Source organism: Belonocnema kinseyi, chromosome 6 (genome assembly GCF_010883055.1).
Source record: "Belonocnema kinseyi isolate 2016_QV_RU_SX_M_011 chromosome 6, B_treatae_v1, whole genome shotgun sequence".
Taxonomy (NCBI): domain Eukaryota; kingdom Metazoa; phylum Arthropoda; class Insecta; order Hymenoptera; family Cynipidae; genus Belonocnema; species Belonocnema kinseyi.
The window spans coordinates 123,293,262-123,311,148 of NC_046662.1; the positions used below are offsets into that span (position 1 = coordinate 123,293,262).

The window sequence follows — 17,887 nt, forward strand, 5'->3', positions numbered from 1 at the left end:
TTGATTCGTTGATCTCCTCGCATGGATCAAAATTCGTCAAAGGGTTTATATTTCATCTCTAGTTTTTTTCTGTCTCTAATTCTCTTGATCTCTTTCGTCATCTCCCTGTCCACCTCCGCTCTCTTCCTCCTATCTATCTCCCTCATTCTGTCTATTTTCTCCTCTGTTGTCTCAGTTGATGATGGTTGAAGAAGGTCAACCCATTTTTACATGAGTGGGTTAACAATTCTTCCCACACCAAACTGAAAAGGCAATCCTTACACTTAAGGATCAAACGTGGGTCCATTTTTCTGAATTTTTTTTTCTGTTATCGTTGTTCTTTGTAAGTGTATGTGTTTGTGTTATTTTTTGTCGTTAGCAGTGGTGTTAAATCATTTACATGCATGCCATTCCAAAGGAAAATTCGAATTAAAGACTATTCTTTACTAATTAATTTTTTGATATCTTTAACGTTCCAATTACCTACCGATTTCCCCTTTTTTGTTTTTAATTCGTGAATTGTTGGTAAAATCTTTGTTTTGATGAAAACTGGTCCCTCGACATTTTTATTCAATTTCCGAGCTATTCCTTCCCCTTTATTAGACAATGTTTTATTGCTTTTGAGAACTTGTTCGCTAATTTCAAAACTTATGGGCCTACGTCTTAGATTGTAATATATAGATTGTGTTTCATTTGCGGTATCTAAATTTTTACTACCTCTTCTCTAATTATTTTCAATATTTGCATTCTATCCGTCTATTTTTCTGATTTTTGAAATTCAATTTCGCTCTTTTTGTCTAAACCTTTATTCAACGCTTGCATGGGTTGGAGCTCTCTACCAAAATTTAAAAAAGCTGGTGTGAAATCTGTAGAAGAATGTTTACTTGTATTTGAAGCAAATTACAAATCATCTAAATTTTCATCCCATGTCTTATGGTCCTTTTCTAAATATGCCTTAATTGCCGTTTTAGTTGACCTATTACACATTTCAGTCGGATTTGCCTGTGCATGCTATTTAGCAGTTTTCGAATGCCGAATACCAAATGTTTTTGTTAAATTAACTATCGATTTGTTTACGTATTATTTTCCACTGCCTATGAATAATATTTTAGGCGTTGCCCATTTTGAAATTATACATTTATTAAATTCTTTTTCAATTGTTGATGATAATTTATTTTTTACTGGAATCATTTATACCCATTTTGTAAATATATCAACAAAAACTAAAATGTATTGATTTTTTGAATTTGTCATTGACAGTGGACCCATCATATCAGATGCTACCACTGTCCTTGGTTCTTAAATTATTCGCTTTTCCATCAAACCTACCTAATTGTTTACTGTTGGTTTTATTTGTTGACAAGTATCGCATTCTTGTACATATTTAAGAGTTTCAGAATACTTCTTGGCCCAAGAACAATTTTAGGAATTTTTTGCATACGTTTTTCCATAACTAAGTGACCTGGTTGTTTATTATCATGATTTTCAATTAAAACTTTTTCTCGTAGTTCTTTTGGTATTGTTAATTTCCACGGGTTGATATCTAAATTTAAGCTTGATTTTAAAGGGTCGGATCTATAGAAATCTAATTGGTTGTCGCGTATTCTCCGATTTGGATTTTCTTCTGGTTTTCTTCTTCTAGAAGCTTTAATTTCATTTTCATTTGATCTTGATAACACATCTGGTACATGGTTTAAACTTCCCTTTCTGTACATAATTTCGTAATCGTCCTCTAATAGTTCTAATGCCCATCTTGCTGATCTACCTGTTGGATTTCTTAACTTGTGCAACCATTTCAATGCAATATGATCTGTGATAACCTTAACAGAATAACCTTCTAAGTATGGCCTAAATTTGCAAATTGCCCAAACTACTGCTAAACATTCTTTTTCTGAAGCAGAATAATTGCGTTCTGCTCTATTCAGACCTCTACTTGCCAAAGCTATAACATAATTTTCACCGTTTATTGTTTGTGTTAAAACGGCTCCTAGTCCTATATCGCTGACATCGCTTTCAAGTTGAAATGGACTTTCAAAATCAGGGCAGGCTAAAATTGGTGCTACTGTTAGTAGGTAGTCGTAAATGCCTGTTACTGTTTGTCAGTCCATTCCCACTTTACTTCCTATTTAAATAGTTTTTGTAGTGGTTATATTATTTCTGAAAATTTCGGAATAAGTTTCCTATACTATGAAGCCATTCCTATTAATCTCTGAATTTTGTTTAACCGTTTTAGGCCTTGGAAAATTAAAAAAAGTTCGATTTTTTCTTCATCTACACGTAACCCTTTTTCGATTACTTTAAAACCTAAATATTTTATTTCGGACCATCCAAATTCACATTTATCAGAACGTATTGCTAAACCTGTATTTTTAATTTTATCTAACACGATTTCCAAATATTTTAAATGATCTTCAAAATGTTTTGAAACTATTATAATGTTGTCAAGATGACAAAATATATCTGGCTTTAATTCTGGTGTTATTATTCTGTCCATAAGGCGCTGGAATGTCGCAGGAACATTCGTCAAACCAAATGGCATCCTTTTAAATTGATACATTCCTTTACCCGGAACAACAAAAGCAGTAGTTGCTTCTGATTCTTCGTCCAGTCTAACTACTTTTTCCTGCATAAACTCTCTAATTTTTTGTGATACATAATAGTATCTTTGCTTAATGGGTAAATGTCCTTTTACATCTATTATATGCCTAGTTAGATGTGTTAGTTTTAATTCAGTTCCTTGGTTTATAATTTTTCTTTTAATTAAATTCTATATTCCACTATGCCCTCGGAAATTTCTTCGCAAAATTCTAAATTTTTCTTTCTTTCAATTTTAACGTGTTTAACATTATTGTTAATTACCGCATTATTCCTAAAATTACACCAATTAATTTTTCTAATTGCGAATATTTTTTCTATTATCGAATCACTTTATTTGTTTTCTATCCTTATTTGTTTTCTTTTCTCTCTCTCAATTTTGACTAGCCTGCTTATCTAATCTACTCACGCCCACGCTAGCTCGTGCCAGTGTTGCGTCGCTCGCCTTGTAGGGTTTAGGGTGTGGGGCACCATGCCTCTGTACACTCTGTGCCGGTAGAACTGCTGGAGGGATCGAGTCCAGTGCATCATTTGTAAGGAGGGTTTGGGGTGGGGTGTGTAGCGACACGGGAGAAGATACTTCGCACTGTAGCAAATCTTGCTGTTTCTTTCGTATATAATTTCGCAGGCTAACCATCGTTCCTAATTACAAATTAATTTTCTCGCTTTCCAAATTCTTCCTTTCTTTCTTATTCTCTTTCGTACCTCTAATAATTACGCCGGCATACAAAAAAAAAGTGGTCTGTCCGACAGAATACACTAGCATATCTATATGTTTTTGGGGTCGCTGAATTCGAATCCAGTGTCCAAATGACCATGTTGGCTAATATTTTTCTGAAAAACGAAAAAATAGACGTGAAATCGACAAAAACAGCGATTTTTCAGGTATATTTTTGAAAAAAAAAATATATATTCTCGCCCGGTGGACTTAACCAACATGTTTATATGTCTTTTGGGTCGCTCAATTCAAATCCGGGGTCAAAATAACCCAGTTGGCTCATATTTGATCGAAAAGTGCAAAAATAGAGGTAAAACAGACGAAAACAGCGGTTTTTCGTGCTTATTTTTGCAAAAAAAAATATATCTTTATCCCCGGTGGACTTATCCAGTATATCCTTATGTTTTTGGGGTCAGTAATTCTGAAAACGGGGCTCAAATAACCCAGTTGGCTCATATTTTATCGAAGAACGCAAAACTAGACATAAGATCGACGAAAACCTTTAAACCTTTACCGTCCACGACTGGGATTGTCGTTCACTGTAGATTCCCTTTGCGTCTCACGTTTCGAGGTTCTTAATTTGCGTTAGTTTCCTTGCATGGAAATAGTAGGATTTTTTTTAAAAAAAAGCTTTATTTACTTTTAGCGTTACCCAGGAACAACGACATGGACGTAGTAAGTTCTGTTCCCTTTGGGGTGCTTTATTACCGTGAGTCCCCTTGCTTCTCACGCTTATAGGGTTCCTTTTATTTTTTATTTTTCTTTACATCGCTTGTATAGAACCCTTATGTCCTCAAAAGAGCTACATAGTGGTTTTCGCTTTCGTTTGGTAACTTGATTGACATGATCTCGTTTTAAACTCCAACAGTAGTCAGCCATCATGTTGATATCCCAACATCCCTGATATCGCCTCTCCATTTCTTTTATAACCTGGTGGAAGCGTTCACCTTGCTCTTCACTAAAGTCTCCCAGGTTGTCTGGAAACTTATTTATATGAGAATGAAGAAAATGCAGCTTCAAATTCATAAGGCAGTCTAGTTTACCAAAGTTTGTTACCATTTCTGAAACCAAATTTTGATAGTCTGGACTTTTGTTATTACCTAAAAAGTTTTACAACATTTTTAAAACTAAGCCAGGCATCTTTTTCAGTGCCAAACATTTTTGTAACGAATTCTGGATTCTGCAAGATTTTTCTTATCTGCGGTCCATCGAAGATCCCCTCTTTTAATTTTGCTTCGGAAAGCTGTGGAAATTGATCTTTCAAATATGCATAGCAATCGCCATCCTTGTCAAGCGCTTTGACAAACTGTTTCATAAAATCCAGCTTTATATGAAGGGGTGGAATCAAAACTTCTTTTGATTCAACTAGAGGATCTTCAATTATATTTTTTGTCTTTGCTCAAACGATGTTCTTTTTGGCCATCTTTTTTTTTTGTAATGACGAACGCGATCTCGAATGTCCCATAAGCACAAGTAACAGGGTGTTTTTGTATACCCTGATTGCTGTCCTAAAACGATTCCAAGAATTTTGAGATCCCCGCAAATTTTCCACTTATAAGTTGAGTAATTGATTTTTCCCAGGACAAATTTCAAGTTACTGTAATGCTGGTTAAGTCCACCAGTCATGAAAATATATTTTTTTTTGCAAAAATATACACGAATAATAGCTGTTTCCGTCGACTTTGCATCTATTTTTGCGTTTTTCGATAAAATATGAGCTAACTGGGTTATTTGAACCCCGGATTCAGAATCAGTGACCCCAAAAACATAAGGATATGCTGGATAAGTCCACCGGGGATGAAGATATATTTTTTTTTGCAAAAATATGCACGAAAAACCGCTGTTTTCGACGATTTTACCTCTGTTTTTGCACTTTTCGATCAAATATGAGCCAACTGGGTTATTTTGACCCCGTATTTGAATTGAGCGACCCAAAAGACATATAAATATGTTGGTTAAGTCCACCGGGCGAGAAAATATATTTTTTTTTTGCAAAAATATACCTGAAAAATCGCTGTTTTGTCGATTTTACGTCTGTTTTTTCGTTTTTCAGAAAAATACGAGCCAACTTGGTTACTTGGACACCGGATTCGAATTCAGCGACCCCATAAACATATAGATATGCTAGTGTAGTCTGTCGGACAGTCGACTTTTTTTGTGTGCCGGTGTTATTGAATCTTACATTTTAATCAATTTCGATTCTATTGCATGCTTATATTTGGTAATTCTGGTAACCACCAAATCTTTTTCTCATAATCCATTCTTAAACCTAATCTTTCTATCACATCGGCTCCTATTATTCCTGTAAATCTTTAATCTGGAACCAGTCTGAATGATAAGTATTTTTCCGTATGACCTACTTTGATTGGAGCTAAAACTTGTCCCGTGATTTTCAGTTTTTTTTCCATTTGCAACCATCAATGTGTCATTAATTGGTTTTTTAATTTCGTAATCTTAGTCTTTAATTATTTTTATAAGTTTTTTTTTGTCTATTTCAAGTAATTCTGATGGTTTTTGGTTTCGTTGATTGTTATCCATCTTTAATAACCACCGTTTGTGTTTCCCTGACCTATATATTATATATTTTGATAATTATTAACATTTTAAAATAATCTTGGATTAAAAAATCTGGGAGTTCCATTTGGAAACCGTGGTTGGAATTGTTGTTTATTTTGTTGATTTTGGTATCTCGATCTAAATTGTCTGTTGATATGGATCTCTAGTATGATTCTCATTTTCAATATTATTTTGACTTTTATCATTTCCTTGATCATTTTTATTTATTTATTTTTTTTATTATCCTCTTTATCTAAATTGCTTAATTTTTTACCTTTAATTTTAGATTTTGCCAATTCTGTTTCCCATTCTCGCTCTAAAATTTATAATTCTGAAAAACTTGAAAAAGCATTTCTTGAAATATAAACTTCATATTCAATTGAGGCCTTGGATGGAAGAAGTGCGCATAAGCCAAAGTAGCGTTCCGAGAAAATTAAGGAGAAAGGTTTTGTTTTAATATGAGTACATGAAAACTCTTACAATATATAAACTGCATTTTTCAATAGGGCATAATAACTTATACTTAAAATAATTCGTACGCAAAATGATTACTTAATCATGTTATCTTTTAAATATTATAGTTTAAAAAAATTTGATTATATGCTATTTTTCCATAAATGGAATAATATCGTTCAAAAAGTTAATATATCGGTTTTTTTTATTGAAAGAGGAAAATTGAGAATGAGTTCTCGTTGTTTTCAATTGCTAGGAAGATCTCGCTAATGCTATTACTCTCACTTAAAGCTTCTAGAACATTTTTTCGAACACTTTATGATCTTTTTCACAATATTTGTCATTTAATCATTTTTCAGTCTTCTACTTCTTCCTCAGGTGACATGATTTCGTTTTCATCAGCTTCATTAGTTTCTTTTACGAACACGTTATAATGAAGTGCGGCATACTAGCTAGTTAATTTTACTGAACGCTTTATACTCCGAGTATTAACAGGTCTACGACTGCAGTTGGTCGAGGCGCGCTGACCTTGTAATGTTTGGAACTCATGTAAACATGTGAATTTTAAAATATCCTTTATATGATATATGTAAAAGCCATGTCTGCGTCATATAACGTAATTTACGGAAAAAGGGCATATGGGCCTGTGTGCCCTTCTTCCATCGGACGTGGCATTAATTTTTCAAATAATTGTTTAATTTCTGTTGCAAAAGAATAAATATTTTGGTCTTTTTCTGGTTATAAAATTTGATTTGATTTTTGATTATTTCCGTGTATATCTCATTTAAATAAGTTTCTTTAAAATCTTCAATAAATTGATCTAAATGTTGCCAATTATTTCTATTGACTTGAAACCACCCTAATGCTTCGTCTTCGAAAACAGCATCTAAATTTTCTAAAATATCCCGTTCGTTAATTTTATAGCCTCTTTTAAATCTTATTAAATTATTTAGAAAATAAGTTGGACTATTTTCTTTGTTGTTTGAAATTTAATAGGCCAATGTGGCATTATTTGGAAAGGAGTTTGAATGATTCCGAATGGAAAAAGAGTTGCTGGTATTTCATTCATATTATTTTCATTCATCTCTTCTTTTTCCGTATCGGTCCCTCTATTCCTATCCATTCCACTTTGTGTTTCTCTTTCGTATTGAGGCAAATTCGATTTTCGTATAATTCATTGCCTCTGTACCGATCTCGGTAATGAGTATTTGTCCCGTTGATCGCTACACCTATTTATTGTTATTCTGCTCCGTGCACCTCCTAACGAGAGTGCCTTTGCTCATTAAAATCTAATTCTGTTTCTTCGAAATGAACCGTATTTTGCACATTTCTTGACTTATTACTTTGAGTGATTAAATTTTGGCTTGCATTTAAAATTATATCAATTTTATCATTTAAATTTGTAATTTCTTCTGAGAGTTATTTTATTTTGATTTTAGTGCTTTTGTTTTCTTCAAAATTAATTAACTCCTCTGCACCATTCCAAAATTCATTATTGCTTTCTAAGAAAGAATCAACTTGCTTTCTCGGCTCTTTATCTATTCTTTCTTTCTCCTTTCTGAGTGTTTCTTATCGTTCTAATCGACTCGATTCTAATTGTTCTCTGTTTCTTTCTAATCTTTTGAGTTCTTTTCTCTTGTTTTTAATTTCTCTGTCTATTCTACTTGTTTCTAATTCATCATTTTCTAAACTCCTACTATTTTCATCTTCTGTTCTCCAATTACCTAACGTATTCTCGGTATTTGGGGACAGTGTGCCAATTTCACGTCTATGCAGGGTACGGTTTTGTCTGTTTGAGTTTGGGGTACTTTCTGTCTGTGTTTGTGTCTGTATTCTCGTTCTTAGGATTGCACCTGTCGCTTGACTCGGTTGTACCGCCCCCGATTCTAGTTCTCGGTTTCGGATCGTTATGAATTCTAAGTTTGTATTTATTTCTTCTATTCCATTTTCTCCCTCGACTGATTGATTAACAATATTTTCGTTTTTTCAACTATTCGCATTTGCTTGTGCACTACTTTCTTTGAGTATAATTTGTGGAATTTAATTATTTTTTCGACTTTTTTTACATTCCCTAACGAATTTGCCATGCTCGGAATTATTTTAATTTTACTTGATCTCAAACTCCTAGGGTTGTTTGGGTGACGTCACTGGGTCCTACTTTGCGCTTCCTTTTCGAACTTTTTTATTTCTTACTCAATTTTCTTCTAGTTTTTTTCTATCTTTTTTATTTTTTCCATTCTATCTATTTTTCGTCTATTTGCGCATTGATTTTTCATAATTTATTTTGACTCTACTTTGAAGCTTTCACTTACTCAATTCAACTACAAGGAGTACAAGTAAGACGTTTTTCTCAGGGTAATTTTATTTCTTATTGTCGATGGTGGAACTTGAAATTGGACTGTTGTCCCACCAAAGTTTTAGCGGACATATATCAGTCTACCCGCACTTTATCGGAATAAACACATTGCTACCCGCACTTTTCTAAAAACATTTTTCAAATAAAATATAAATTTACCAAAAATCAATTTTTTAAATTTTCGAACTTGAAAATTTAAATTCAGACTTCTTCCGTTCAATGGCACACATACATCAATCATAGTTTAACTATCCTCATAATTTTTTGACTCCTATTCTCGACTTAGAGGATTTATTTTGGAGGGATTGTGGGGTTTTTAAGGAGGGCTCCAAATTTGTGAGGGATGTCGCAAATTAAAGGACGGAAAGGATTTGGAATTTGAGAGAACTTTGAAGTCAATAATTAAACCATGTAAACATAAAAGGGGTTTATTTAAACCAACTCACAAGTGAGTCAAAAAGTATCACGATAGCCCGAACTGGGGGGCGAAGCTGGGAGCGGACATTTGGTGGCAAGTGGCACCCGGGCGATAAAGCCAAAGCACCTAAAGTAGATGGGTTAAGCGTCTAGGAGGTCGTCCTGAAGCGATGGGGCATCGGTGTAGACCGAAAAGGGGTTGGAACTGAAAAGCAATACGTATCGGCTCGCAGAGAGCACAAGACTAATTTGCCTTCGGGGCAAGATTGCGATAAGAAGGACTGGGGGTGTTCTCCACTCCTTCTTCTAGGCCCAGAGGGCCGTACGGAAGCAGGGTGCTTGTAACTTTGTTGCAAGGTAATTGAAAAATTTGGTCTCGTTATGAACAGCAAACGATTGACGTTCTTGCTAAGGTGCCTTCTTTTTGACGACATAACTTCCAGATCTCAACGAAAACAACATGACCGCTTGGCTCCATATCGTGAAATTTTTAAAATATTTTTGGAAAACTGCCAGAAGTATTACATTCCTGATAAAAACGTCACGATTGATGAAATGTTGCCTGGACGTCGTGAACGCTGCTCCTTTCGACAGTATATACCATGAAACCCAAATAAGTATAGCTTGAAAATATTTGCATTTGTTGATGCAAAGATGGTGTACACACTGAATTTGGGGATATGTGCTGGAAAACCACCAGATGGTTCCTTGCCGCTAAGCAACAAATCAAGTAATGTAATGATGAGAATCGCAAAACCTCCCGTTTGATCCCAATACTGCAGTATTGCGATCGGTCAGGAACATCAGTGCAGATAATTGGTTCACGATTTTCAACCTCATAACTGAACTAAGACGTAGAAAACTGTCATAAGTGGGCACTGCGAGGAAGAATAAAAGAGACCTACCAGTCCAGTTCGTGAATGTGAAGGAAAAATAACAGTTCTCCAGACAGTTTGATTTCCACAATGGGCTAATTTTGACCTTATATATCCCTCGTAAAAATAAATGTGTGATCCTCGTTTCATCTTTGCACAATGACGAAGCCATTGATGAATCCTCTGGAGAGTTGAAGAAAACCAGAGATCATAACATTTTACAAAGGAACCAACGGTGGTGTTGACACCGCAGACCAGATGTGTGGCACGTACAGCATCCAGCGAAACACCCAGCGCTGGCCAAGAAAAGGTCCAGATGCTGTGACTGCACTCCTGAAACTGGTAAAAAAAGATTAACTAATTATTCCTGCGAGAAATGACACAGGGTGATATGCATGGGCTGCGCGAAATCGCTATGCACAGCCTTCTTTTCGGCGTGTTAGTGCAATCCCGCCTCGCACTTCGCTGATCCTGATTCCGGCTAAAATCTATTGCAACACTCCTGAACTGAGTGTACAACACGTTTTCCAGACCATTTGCGAGGTTCAAGCCTCCATTTTGGCCATATTTCTAAAACGCTATGGTTACGAAATTTCAGCTTGTTACTAATTATTTCTTTTGTAGCCTTTTTGGTTCTTCGTTGCCTGGCATAAACACTGTTGTCGTTATGTCTTACACGTCGAAATTCCCAGGGCTACTTGCCAACCTAGGTGCGTCAAATTTGCTTTAGGCAAAGTCGGAAGCTAGTTATTTTTTGCGGGCTTTGCCTGGCATAAATTCAGGTGAACCTACGCATACCAAATGCACTTCAGGCAAAGTCGAAAGAAACTTCACCTGGTTTGAGTTTAGGCGAAGTAAGATGTGTCAAATACATCGAACAAAGAACAAAGAAAACTCTTACAACGGACTAGACTCGCAGGCAGAAAAAATGAAGCTTCTTTCAAATAAAAAATTTCAAAGGTAGATATCTGGGGACTTAGCCTAAAACGCATCCACAATACGCGCATTGCCTAGGCAAACTTAGGTTTGCCGCAACTTCGGGCTTTGCCGGTAACATATATGCCATGGATGATCTCAATATATGTGCTAGAAATGCAGTGTCATGAAATGTGCGATCTTCAGAGAGGCAGCCTGAAGAAGAAGCCAAGAGAAGCCGTATTATGAGTCAAGGAAGTCAACCAGGAGGACGCCGGGACACGGCAAAGTGAGCCAGTAGGTAGTGGCCTGAAGTAATGCGAAATCGACTCCGAGGTCATTGTCTAGCTTATCAAGATAGGTAAGTTTAGTTGATAGTCATTTCGGCCGAGTCCCAGATTCTGTGCTTAAATGCATTCTCATATCCTCGAAAAAAAATGCAAAACATTCAATTTGAAACAGACAACACATAGTATACAGGAATATTTTTGGAAGTCAGTCCAACTATTATATGTTACATTTTCATGCGAGTTCTGCAATGACCTGAAGCTCTTATTTCTACTTCAGGGAGTCTGTAAATTTTTATGAGTAAATTTTGTCTTGTAAGTGTAGAATTAAACGGAAAAAACGTTTAGAAGAACTTTTACCATTCTATTTATATAGATATGACGACGTGAGTGACAAAAAAGGCACGACGTGTTTCATACTGTAAAATATTTATGAAGCTAATAATAAGGTATGTTATACAAAAAAAGGAAAAGCGTATCTATGAATATCGCTCGTCGTCTTTGCCATAGAGTGAAGTTACCAGTTCTACTGCGTATGTATTGTGTTAGCAAACTGGCTTGGCTTAAGCCCGTTCTAGCTTTGTAGATACGAGTGAGTGCTTTCGAGTCCCGACGATTAACGACTCTGTTTACATTATCGATGTAAGCATTTATAATGATTAGTTACTGCGATCGTGCAGAATTTGGCTGGGGCTCATTTTTGTTTTTAGAAAACATTGATTTATTCTTAAAACATTTTAATTATTTGAACAATTTTCATTAAAAAAATAAGAGTTTGGCTATTTTTTAAAGAAGAGGCAAAATTTGTTTTCGGAATCAGCAAAGAATGTATTTCCAATAACTCTTTTCTACGATACTTTACTCATTCACAGTGATTACTAGTTATTTCAACAATTTTCGTAAACACATTCAGAGTGGAAATGTCGGCTTTTAATTTTAAGGTTTTTAATTTTCAAGTCAAGTAAAATGGTAAAACATGATGATTACGTGTATAACGTTTAAAACAAATCAACTAAATGTTCTGTAATGATAATATAAAACATAGCTTATTTTTTATTTTTCATCGCTTGAATGATCCCAAGGTATTATTACATTATAATACAAATATACTAGAAATGATAAAAATTATCATTTTTAATATAGTTAGAAACCTTTGAAAGAAACTAAGGTAAAAAAGCGCCTTTAAATAATAAATTCTTGCTAACGTTCAATAGAAAATTATATTCTAAATGTGTGTCTGTGTTTGTGTGGAGTCATACAAATTTAATAATAGAATGTTATCAGAACACCAAAATTCGTCAAATACTATTAGTAAATAAAGCATTTTTGTTAATTCAACATTTTAATATTTTAATTATTCGCGTCCCATAAGTAAAATATTAAAATCTATTATTGAGAAAAAGCCTTATTTAATCATAGTATTTGACGTATTTTAGTGATCTGACAACATTCTATTGTGAAATTTTTATGTCTCCACGCACACAAACACACACACACATTTATACTATAATTTTATATTTAATTCTAGTAAGAATTTATTATTTAAAGGCGGTTTTTAACCCTTGTTTCTTTCAAAAGTTTCGGACTATATTAAAAATGATTATTTTTATCATTTCTTTTGTATTTGTAATATAATGTAATAAATACCTTGGGATCATTCAAGTCAGAAAAAAACTGTCTTTTATATTATCATTTCAGAACATTTAGTTGATTTGTTTTAGACGTTAAAGAAGTAATCTTTAAATTTTAACATTTTATTCTGCATGAAAATTAAAAGCGATTCAGCCCCCTGATTCGTTGCAAAATATACAAGCTCGGAATTTGTTTATGAAAATTATTTGAATGATTCATAATTATTAAAATTGCAAAATATCGTAGGAAAGAGTCATCCAAATGTTAAAGATAGACAAACTATCATTTTCTTTATGCAAATTGTTTCAATGATTAATAATTCTTGGAATTTTAACAAATATCGTAGAAAAAAGTCACCGGAAAGATATTCTTACTTAACTTGTAAAAAATTCAGCCCACTCGTTGAAAAATAGCCAAAGTCTTAATTTTTGAATCAAGATTGTTTAAATGATTAACAATTCTTGTAAATTTACAAAGTAGCATAGAAAACTGTCATCGAGAAGATATTCTTCGTTGACTTCTTAAACAAATTGAGCGTATTCGTTGAAAAACAGCCAAACTATAAATATGTTTATGAAAATTATTAAAATAATTAATACTCATTGTATATTTGCAAAGTATCATAGAGAAGAGTTATTGGAATTGCATTAGTTCTTGATTCGCTGAACTAATTGATCCTATTGTCTTGAATGTCTTCACAACAGGATTATTCTGGGTACAGCACATAGAGTCGCAAATGGAAGAGACCCTCTTCTTAAAATGGTCAGGAATCACGAATGAGTGGGCAAAGGAGCGTTCCTGTACAAAGCAGCGGAGGAGGCTGCTGAAACACTCGGACTTAGCTTCAGTATTGGGGGTGAGCAAAATTCATCGAATCTTATCTATCTCGAATACTCACTCCTGAAAGCCCGGATTAAGAAAGCACAAGAGAAAAACTTTCGTGAACAGCTCCTCGATAAGAGGATGCAGGTATCTTCCACAGAAATGTGGAGGATCAGTCAATGTCGTGTTAGCTAACGTTTTCTTTCCTTAAATCTCCCGGATTGAAATCTGGTACGGAGGGTTTCATTTTGGCATGTCAAGACGGTGTCATTTCCACCTTAAAATACCGTCGCCACATTTTGAACCAAGACATTCCCGATGATAGCTGCAGGGCGTGCCATGCACACCCCGAGCATTTAGCTCACATACTATCTAGTTGTCCAACTCACGCGGGAACGGCCTACATTCAAAGGAACAATGCGGCACTAAGAGTGCTTTATTACCATCTCTGTCACTCCTACGGCATTAACCTTAATGTCGCTCCTCTAAATGCTCCTAGGGAAATTAAGTCAATTGTCGAGAATGGGAAGTGCCACATATACTGGAACTTTATATTATCGACAATTGTTTCTGTTGCTCACTCGAGGCCTGACATGGTTCTTCTTGACTTCGAGAAGCGAACCATTTTCGTTATCGAATTTTCGGCACAAGCTGACAAAAACATCATAACCAAGGAGAATGAAAAGAAAGAGAGGTATCGAAGTATAAGGGAGTTGCAACGATTGTACCCGGAATATTCTGTTAAACTGATCGTCCTTATCATCGGCGCTCTTGGAGGTGCCAAGCTTTCACTTGCTAATGGCCTAAAAAGCATCCCTGCGTGTCAACAATATGCTAGAACACTTGCGGGAAAAATGCAGAATGCAGTTGTCCTTGGGTTGCTTCGTGTTCTTAGGGTGCCCGAGGCTTTTGCTGGATCGTCCTATTGATTCTTTTACAGACTGTAACCCGCTCCCGGCGAAATTCTGCGGTTGTCCTTATGACAAATTTTTAATTATATATATATATATATATATATTTATTTATTTATTTCGTTTACTCAGGGGCTCTCTTTGAGGTATCAAAACGCCGAGAATTGACGAAAACTGGATAAGTATGTTGCTAATTTAAACAATATACTCGTCCCACAAAGCCGCTGCAACCGGAGTTGCGGATCAATTTGTCCAGAAGTCACACCAGGGAGAGCTCTTCAGAAAGCTATTTTAAATGACGATTCACACATAAAACCCCAAACTGATTAACAAGCCAGTAGGAAGATAAAATATTTATTTTTCAAATAAGAAGTAAAATAAGAAGTTTGTTATTCTTCTTAGAGTTTGTTTGTCTTCTTGTTTGTCTGCCTTCAACAGGTGACGTGAATGGATCGCCCTGCTAATGTTATATTGTTTAAATGTTCTGAATGCTTATTTCATATCAAATGAAGAGTTTCAGAGTGTTCATGTGAAATCGTGTTTCTTTGTAAAAGTTATTGAACCGCCCTTATAAAAATTCTATAATATATTTAACAAAGAACTTTCCTTATCTGAGCAGCACCATTCCTACAATTTCTAATCTATTTATATTTGTTTCAGGTAAAGCTTTTGTACCTCAACCCGATGTTGATGTGGGAGTAGTTACCTTTACACCATTGGTTAAGCCTCGCACAAAGCACAACTTTAAATTGTTTGAGAAGATCACACGTCACGTTTTTTCTTTCCGTCAGAAGTACAACATAAAATGCGTTGCGTACGTTATTTTGTATTATGTAAATCAATTATTTATCCTGATTTTAAATTTGTTTAATTTAATACTTGTTCTTTTTTTTTAGAACACTCTTTCCTCCAGAACTGCGAGAGCAATTATCATTGATGATGTTTAGATTGTGCAATTTACAGCCAAATATGATTTCAACTCAACTTTCTGTCGACGATATCGACAAGTTGTGCTCTGCCTATCTATATCTTTGCGATAAACATCCAGAAATCACGACGTATAATTACAGAGCGTCCCGTAAAATACTACCAGTGAACATGACACAGAATGTAGAAATAGAAGCATGTATATGAGATACATCTATAATTCACATACCTTTTACATTAAAAAATTTACGAATTCAAATTGAGAAAAATAACTTGTCATTTTATGAAATTTTAGGCTTTCAAAAAACATTATAGCCAATTACAGTTTGGCGCAATTTCCTAAACCTTAAATTACAGAACTCGCTACGTTTATAGCGGTCAGTCACTGTAGAGTAATTGAATGCTTTAAAAGAAATCTCTTTTTAAAGTAAATACTGTTATTAAAATCGGCATACTCATTATTTTTGTTGAATTGTGTCTTTATGAGTAGTAACTTTTCCAAAAGTTCAGAAAAATGTTTAACATTTTATTTAAAACAAAAAGATGTTACAATATACATAAGTGTACCATTAAGAGGCTAATTATTCATTTGGCAGTATTGTTATCATCCATTTTTGAAATATTTTAAGTATGTATGCACAGTACTACCAATGGTTCGAAAATATTGCTGGACCCTGAGAGCATTTTTTGCATTGACACTTCTGCTTCGATTCCCGAAATTAGTTGCAAAACTCTAAAGCACCGATTGATATCACAGCTTCTTATCATTTTTGGAAGAGAACAAGTTTTAAATAATCTTATAGCTAAGTAATATATTCCATTTTTAAGGACAAATATTTAAAAATCTTTTAGGATTCAAAGTAGGGGAAGTGGGTCTAAAACGGACAGTTCAGAATAGAAAAGAAGATTACTTTTGATTATTAAATATTAGTTAACAAGAAATTATGTTACAGGTAAAACTTTTATATATTCTAAATATTTAAAACGCTAAAAGTCATAAGTAAACCATTTAAATAAGTATACACGTCTTAACCACACATGTAGTTAAAATGGCAAAGTGAATTAAATGATTATAAACTGTCTTATTTTCCAAAAAACTTTGTTAGTAAAGTTGTAAAATAATTCCTAACAGTGTTTTATGTATGAGGATAACTTTTTTGTATCAGAAATATGATATAATAACATTTTATAAAGTAAAAGTTTCACCTCATTATTAGTACGCAATATTAATATAAATGAACGGCACATATTCAGACATTTATCAAGAGTTTTATATAAGCAAACGTAATAATTTTGCACTTTCACTTCTTCTTTTGTATTTCGTCTTTTTTTTAATGAATTACGGTTTAAAATAAATAAATACTGAGTTTTGCTACTAGCGTATGTCATCATAAGTTGGCGGAACGAAAACAGAGCCATTTATCATTTATCATAATCTTGGATTCAAGGTCTAACCTTAAAATAAATTTGTTTATGTAATGCGCATGAAATATTACTACACTGTTAATATTGTGTTAGAAGTGTTATAATTTGTAGGAAAATTGGGTTAAACATTAAAAGTGTGAGTCAAGTGTAAATCGAAAGATTCGCTTGACAATTACAATAAGTGAAAGTAAAAAAAATTATACTTCAAGTAAGTTTACACTCTGCATGAGAGCTGACTGATTGTATTTTTCACCATCGCATTGCCTGATCGGTTCGTCGCACCACGCCATGCGGCGGTGCACAGGGGTTGGCCGTTTTAACCACACAACCGACTGGCGATTTTGGGTGACAGTACTTCTATGTTTTGTTTATTTTTACTTAACATATTTATTATTTTACATTTATTAATTACTGATGTAACGGCTTAGTACGTTAAGTATGAATTGCCATAAACAACAATAAAAATAGTACAAGGGAATCTACATAATATGATGCCTAAATTTCAATAAAGAATGTTAACACAATCAAGCTTAAAACTATTTTCGTGTTCTATTATTTGACTTTAAATATTTGATGCTTGAAATTACCTCTCCAAAATATGAATTCAATTAATTAATATATTTGTATCAAAAATGACATAAATCTAGCTATCCTTATGTATTATTAAAGATTGGCCATATCATCGCACCGGCTGCCTTAGACCCACACCCCCTACGTGTTCCATTAAACATGTCTTCTTTATACAGTTACGTAGGAAACTCTAGTTTTTGCAATGTACTATAGTCGGTGTGTATGAGCAAAACGTTTTCAGCTTCTAGAAAAACCACATATAATGTTTAGAAGAGCCCCCCAGCGATAGCGCTAGGCGCCGAGTGATTGCGCCTGAGCTTGCAATGTCCTACATCATCTTTTCGTTCTGGTACCGTCTTTAGCCTAGAAAGAGAATTAAATGATGTAGATAATTTTACAGAGATTATATAAATTACAAATTTTCATTTCACTTTTCAAAATATTAATTG

The 17,887-nt window shown here is 34.2% G+C and overlaps 1 protein-coding gene across 1 annotated transcript in view; it reads left to right on the top strand.

Moving 5' to 3' along the window:
- The window catches only part of LOC117174175 (dimethyladenosine transferase 1, mitochondrial), a 34,280-nt gene extending 16,875 nt beyond the window's left edge, over nucleotides 1-17,405 (top strand). Inside the window, exons 2-3 of the mRNA XM_033363015.1 lie at nucleotides 15,177-15,330; nucleotides 15,413-17,405. Coding sequence (XP_033218906.1) covers nucleotides 15,177-15,330; nucleotides 15,413-15,650 — 392 coding nt within the window. The 3' untranslated portion in view covers nucleotides 15,651-17,405. The remainder of the gene's footprint in view (nucleotides 1-15,176; nucleotides 15,331-15,412) is intronic.
- Nucleotides 17,406-17,887: the final 482 nt, after the last annotated feature.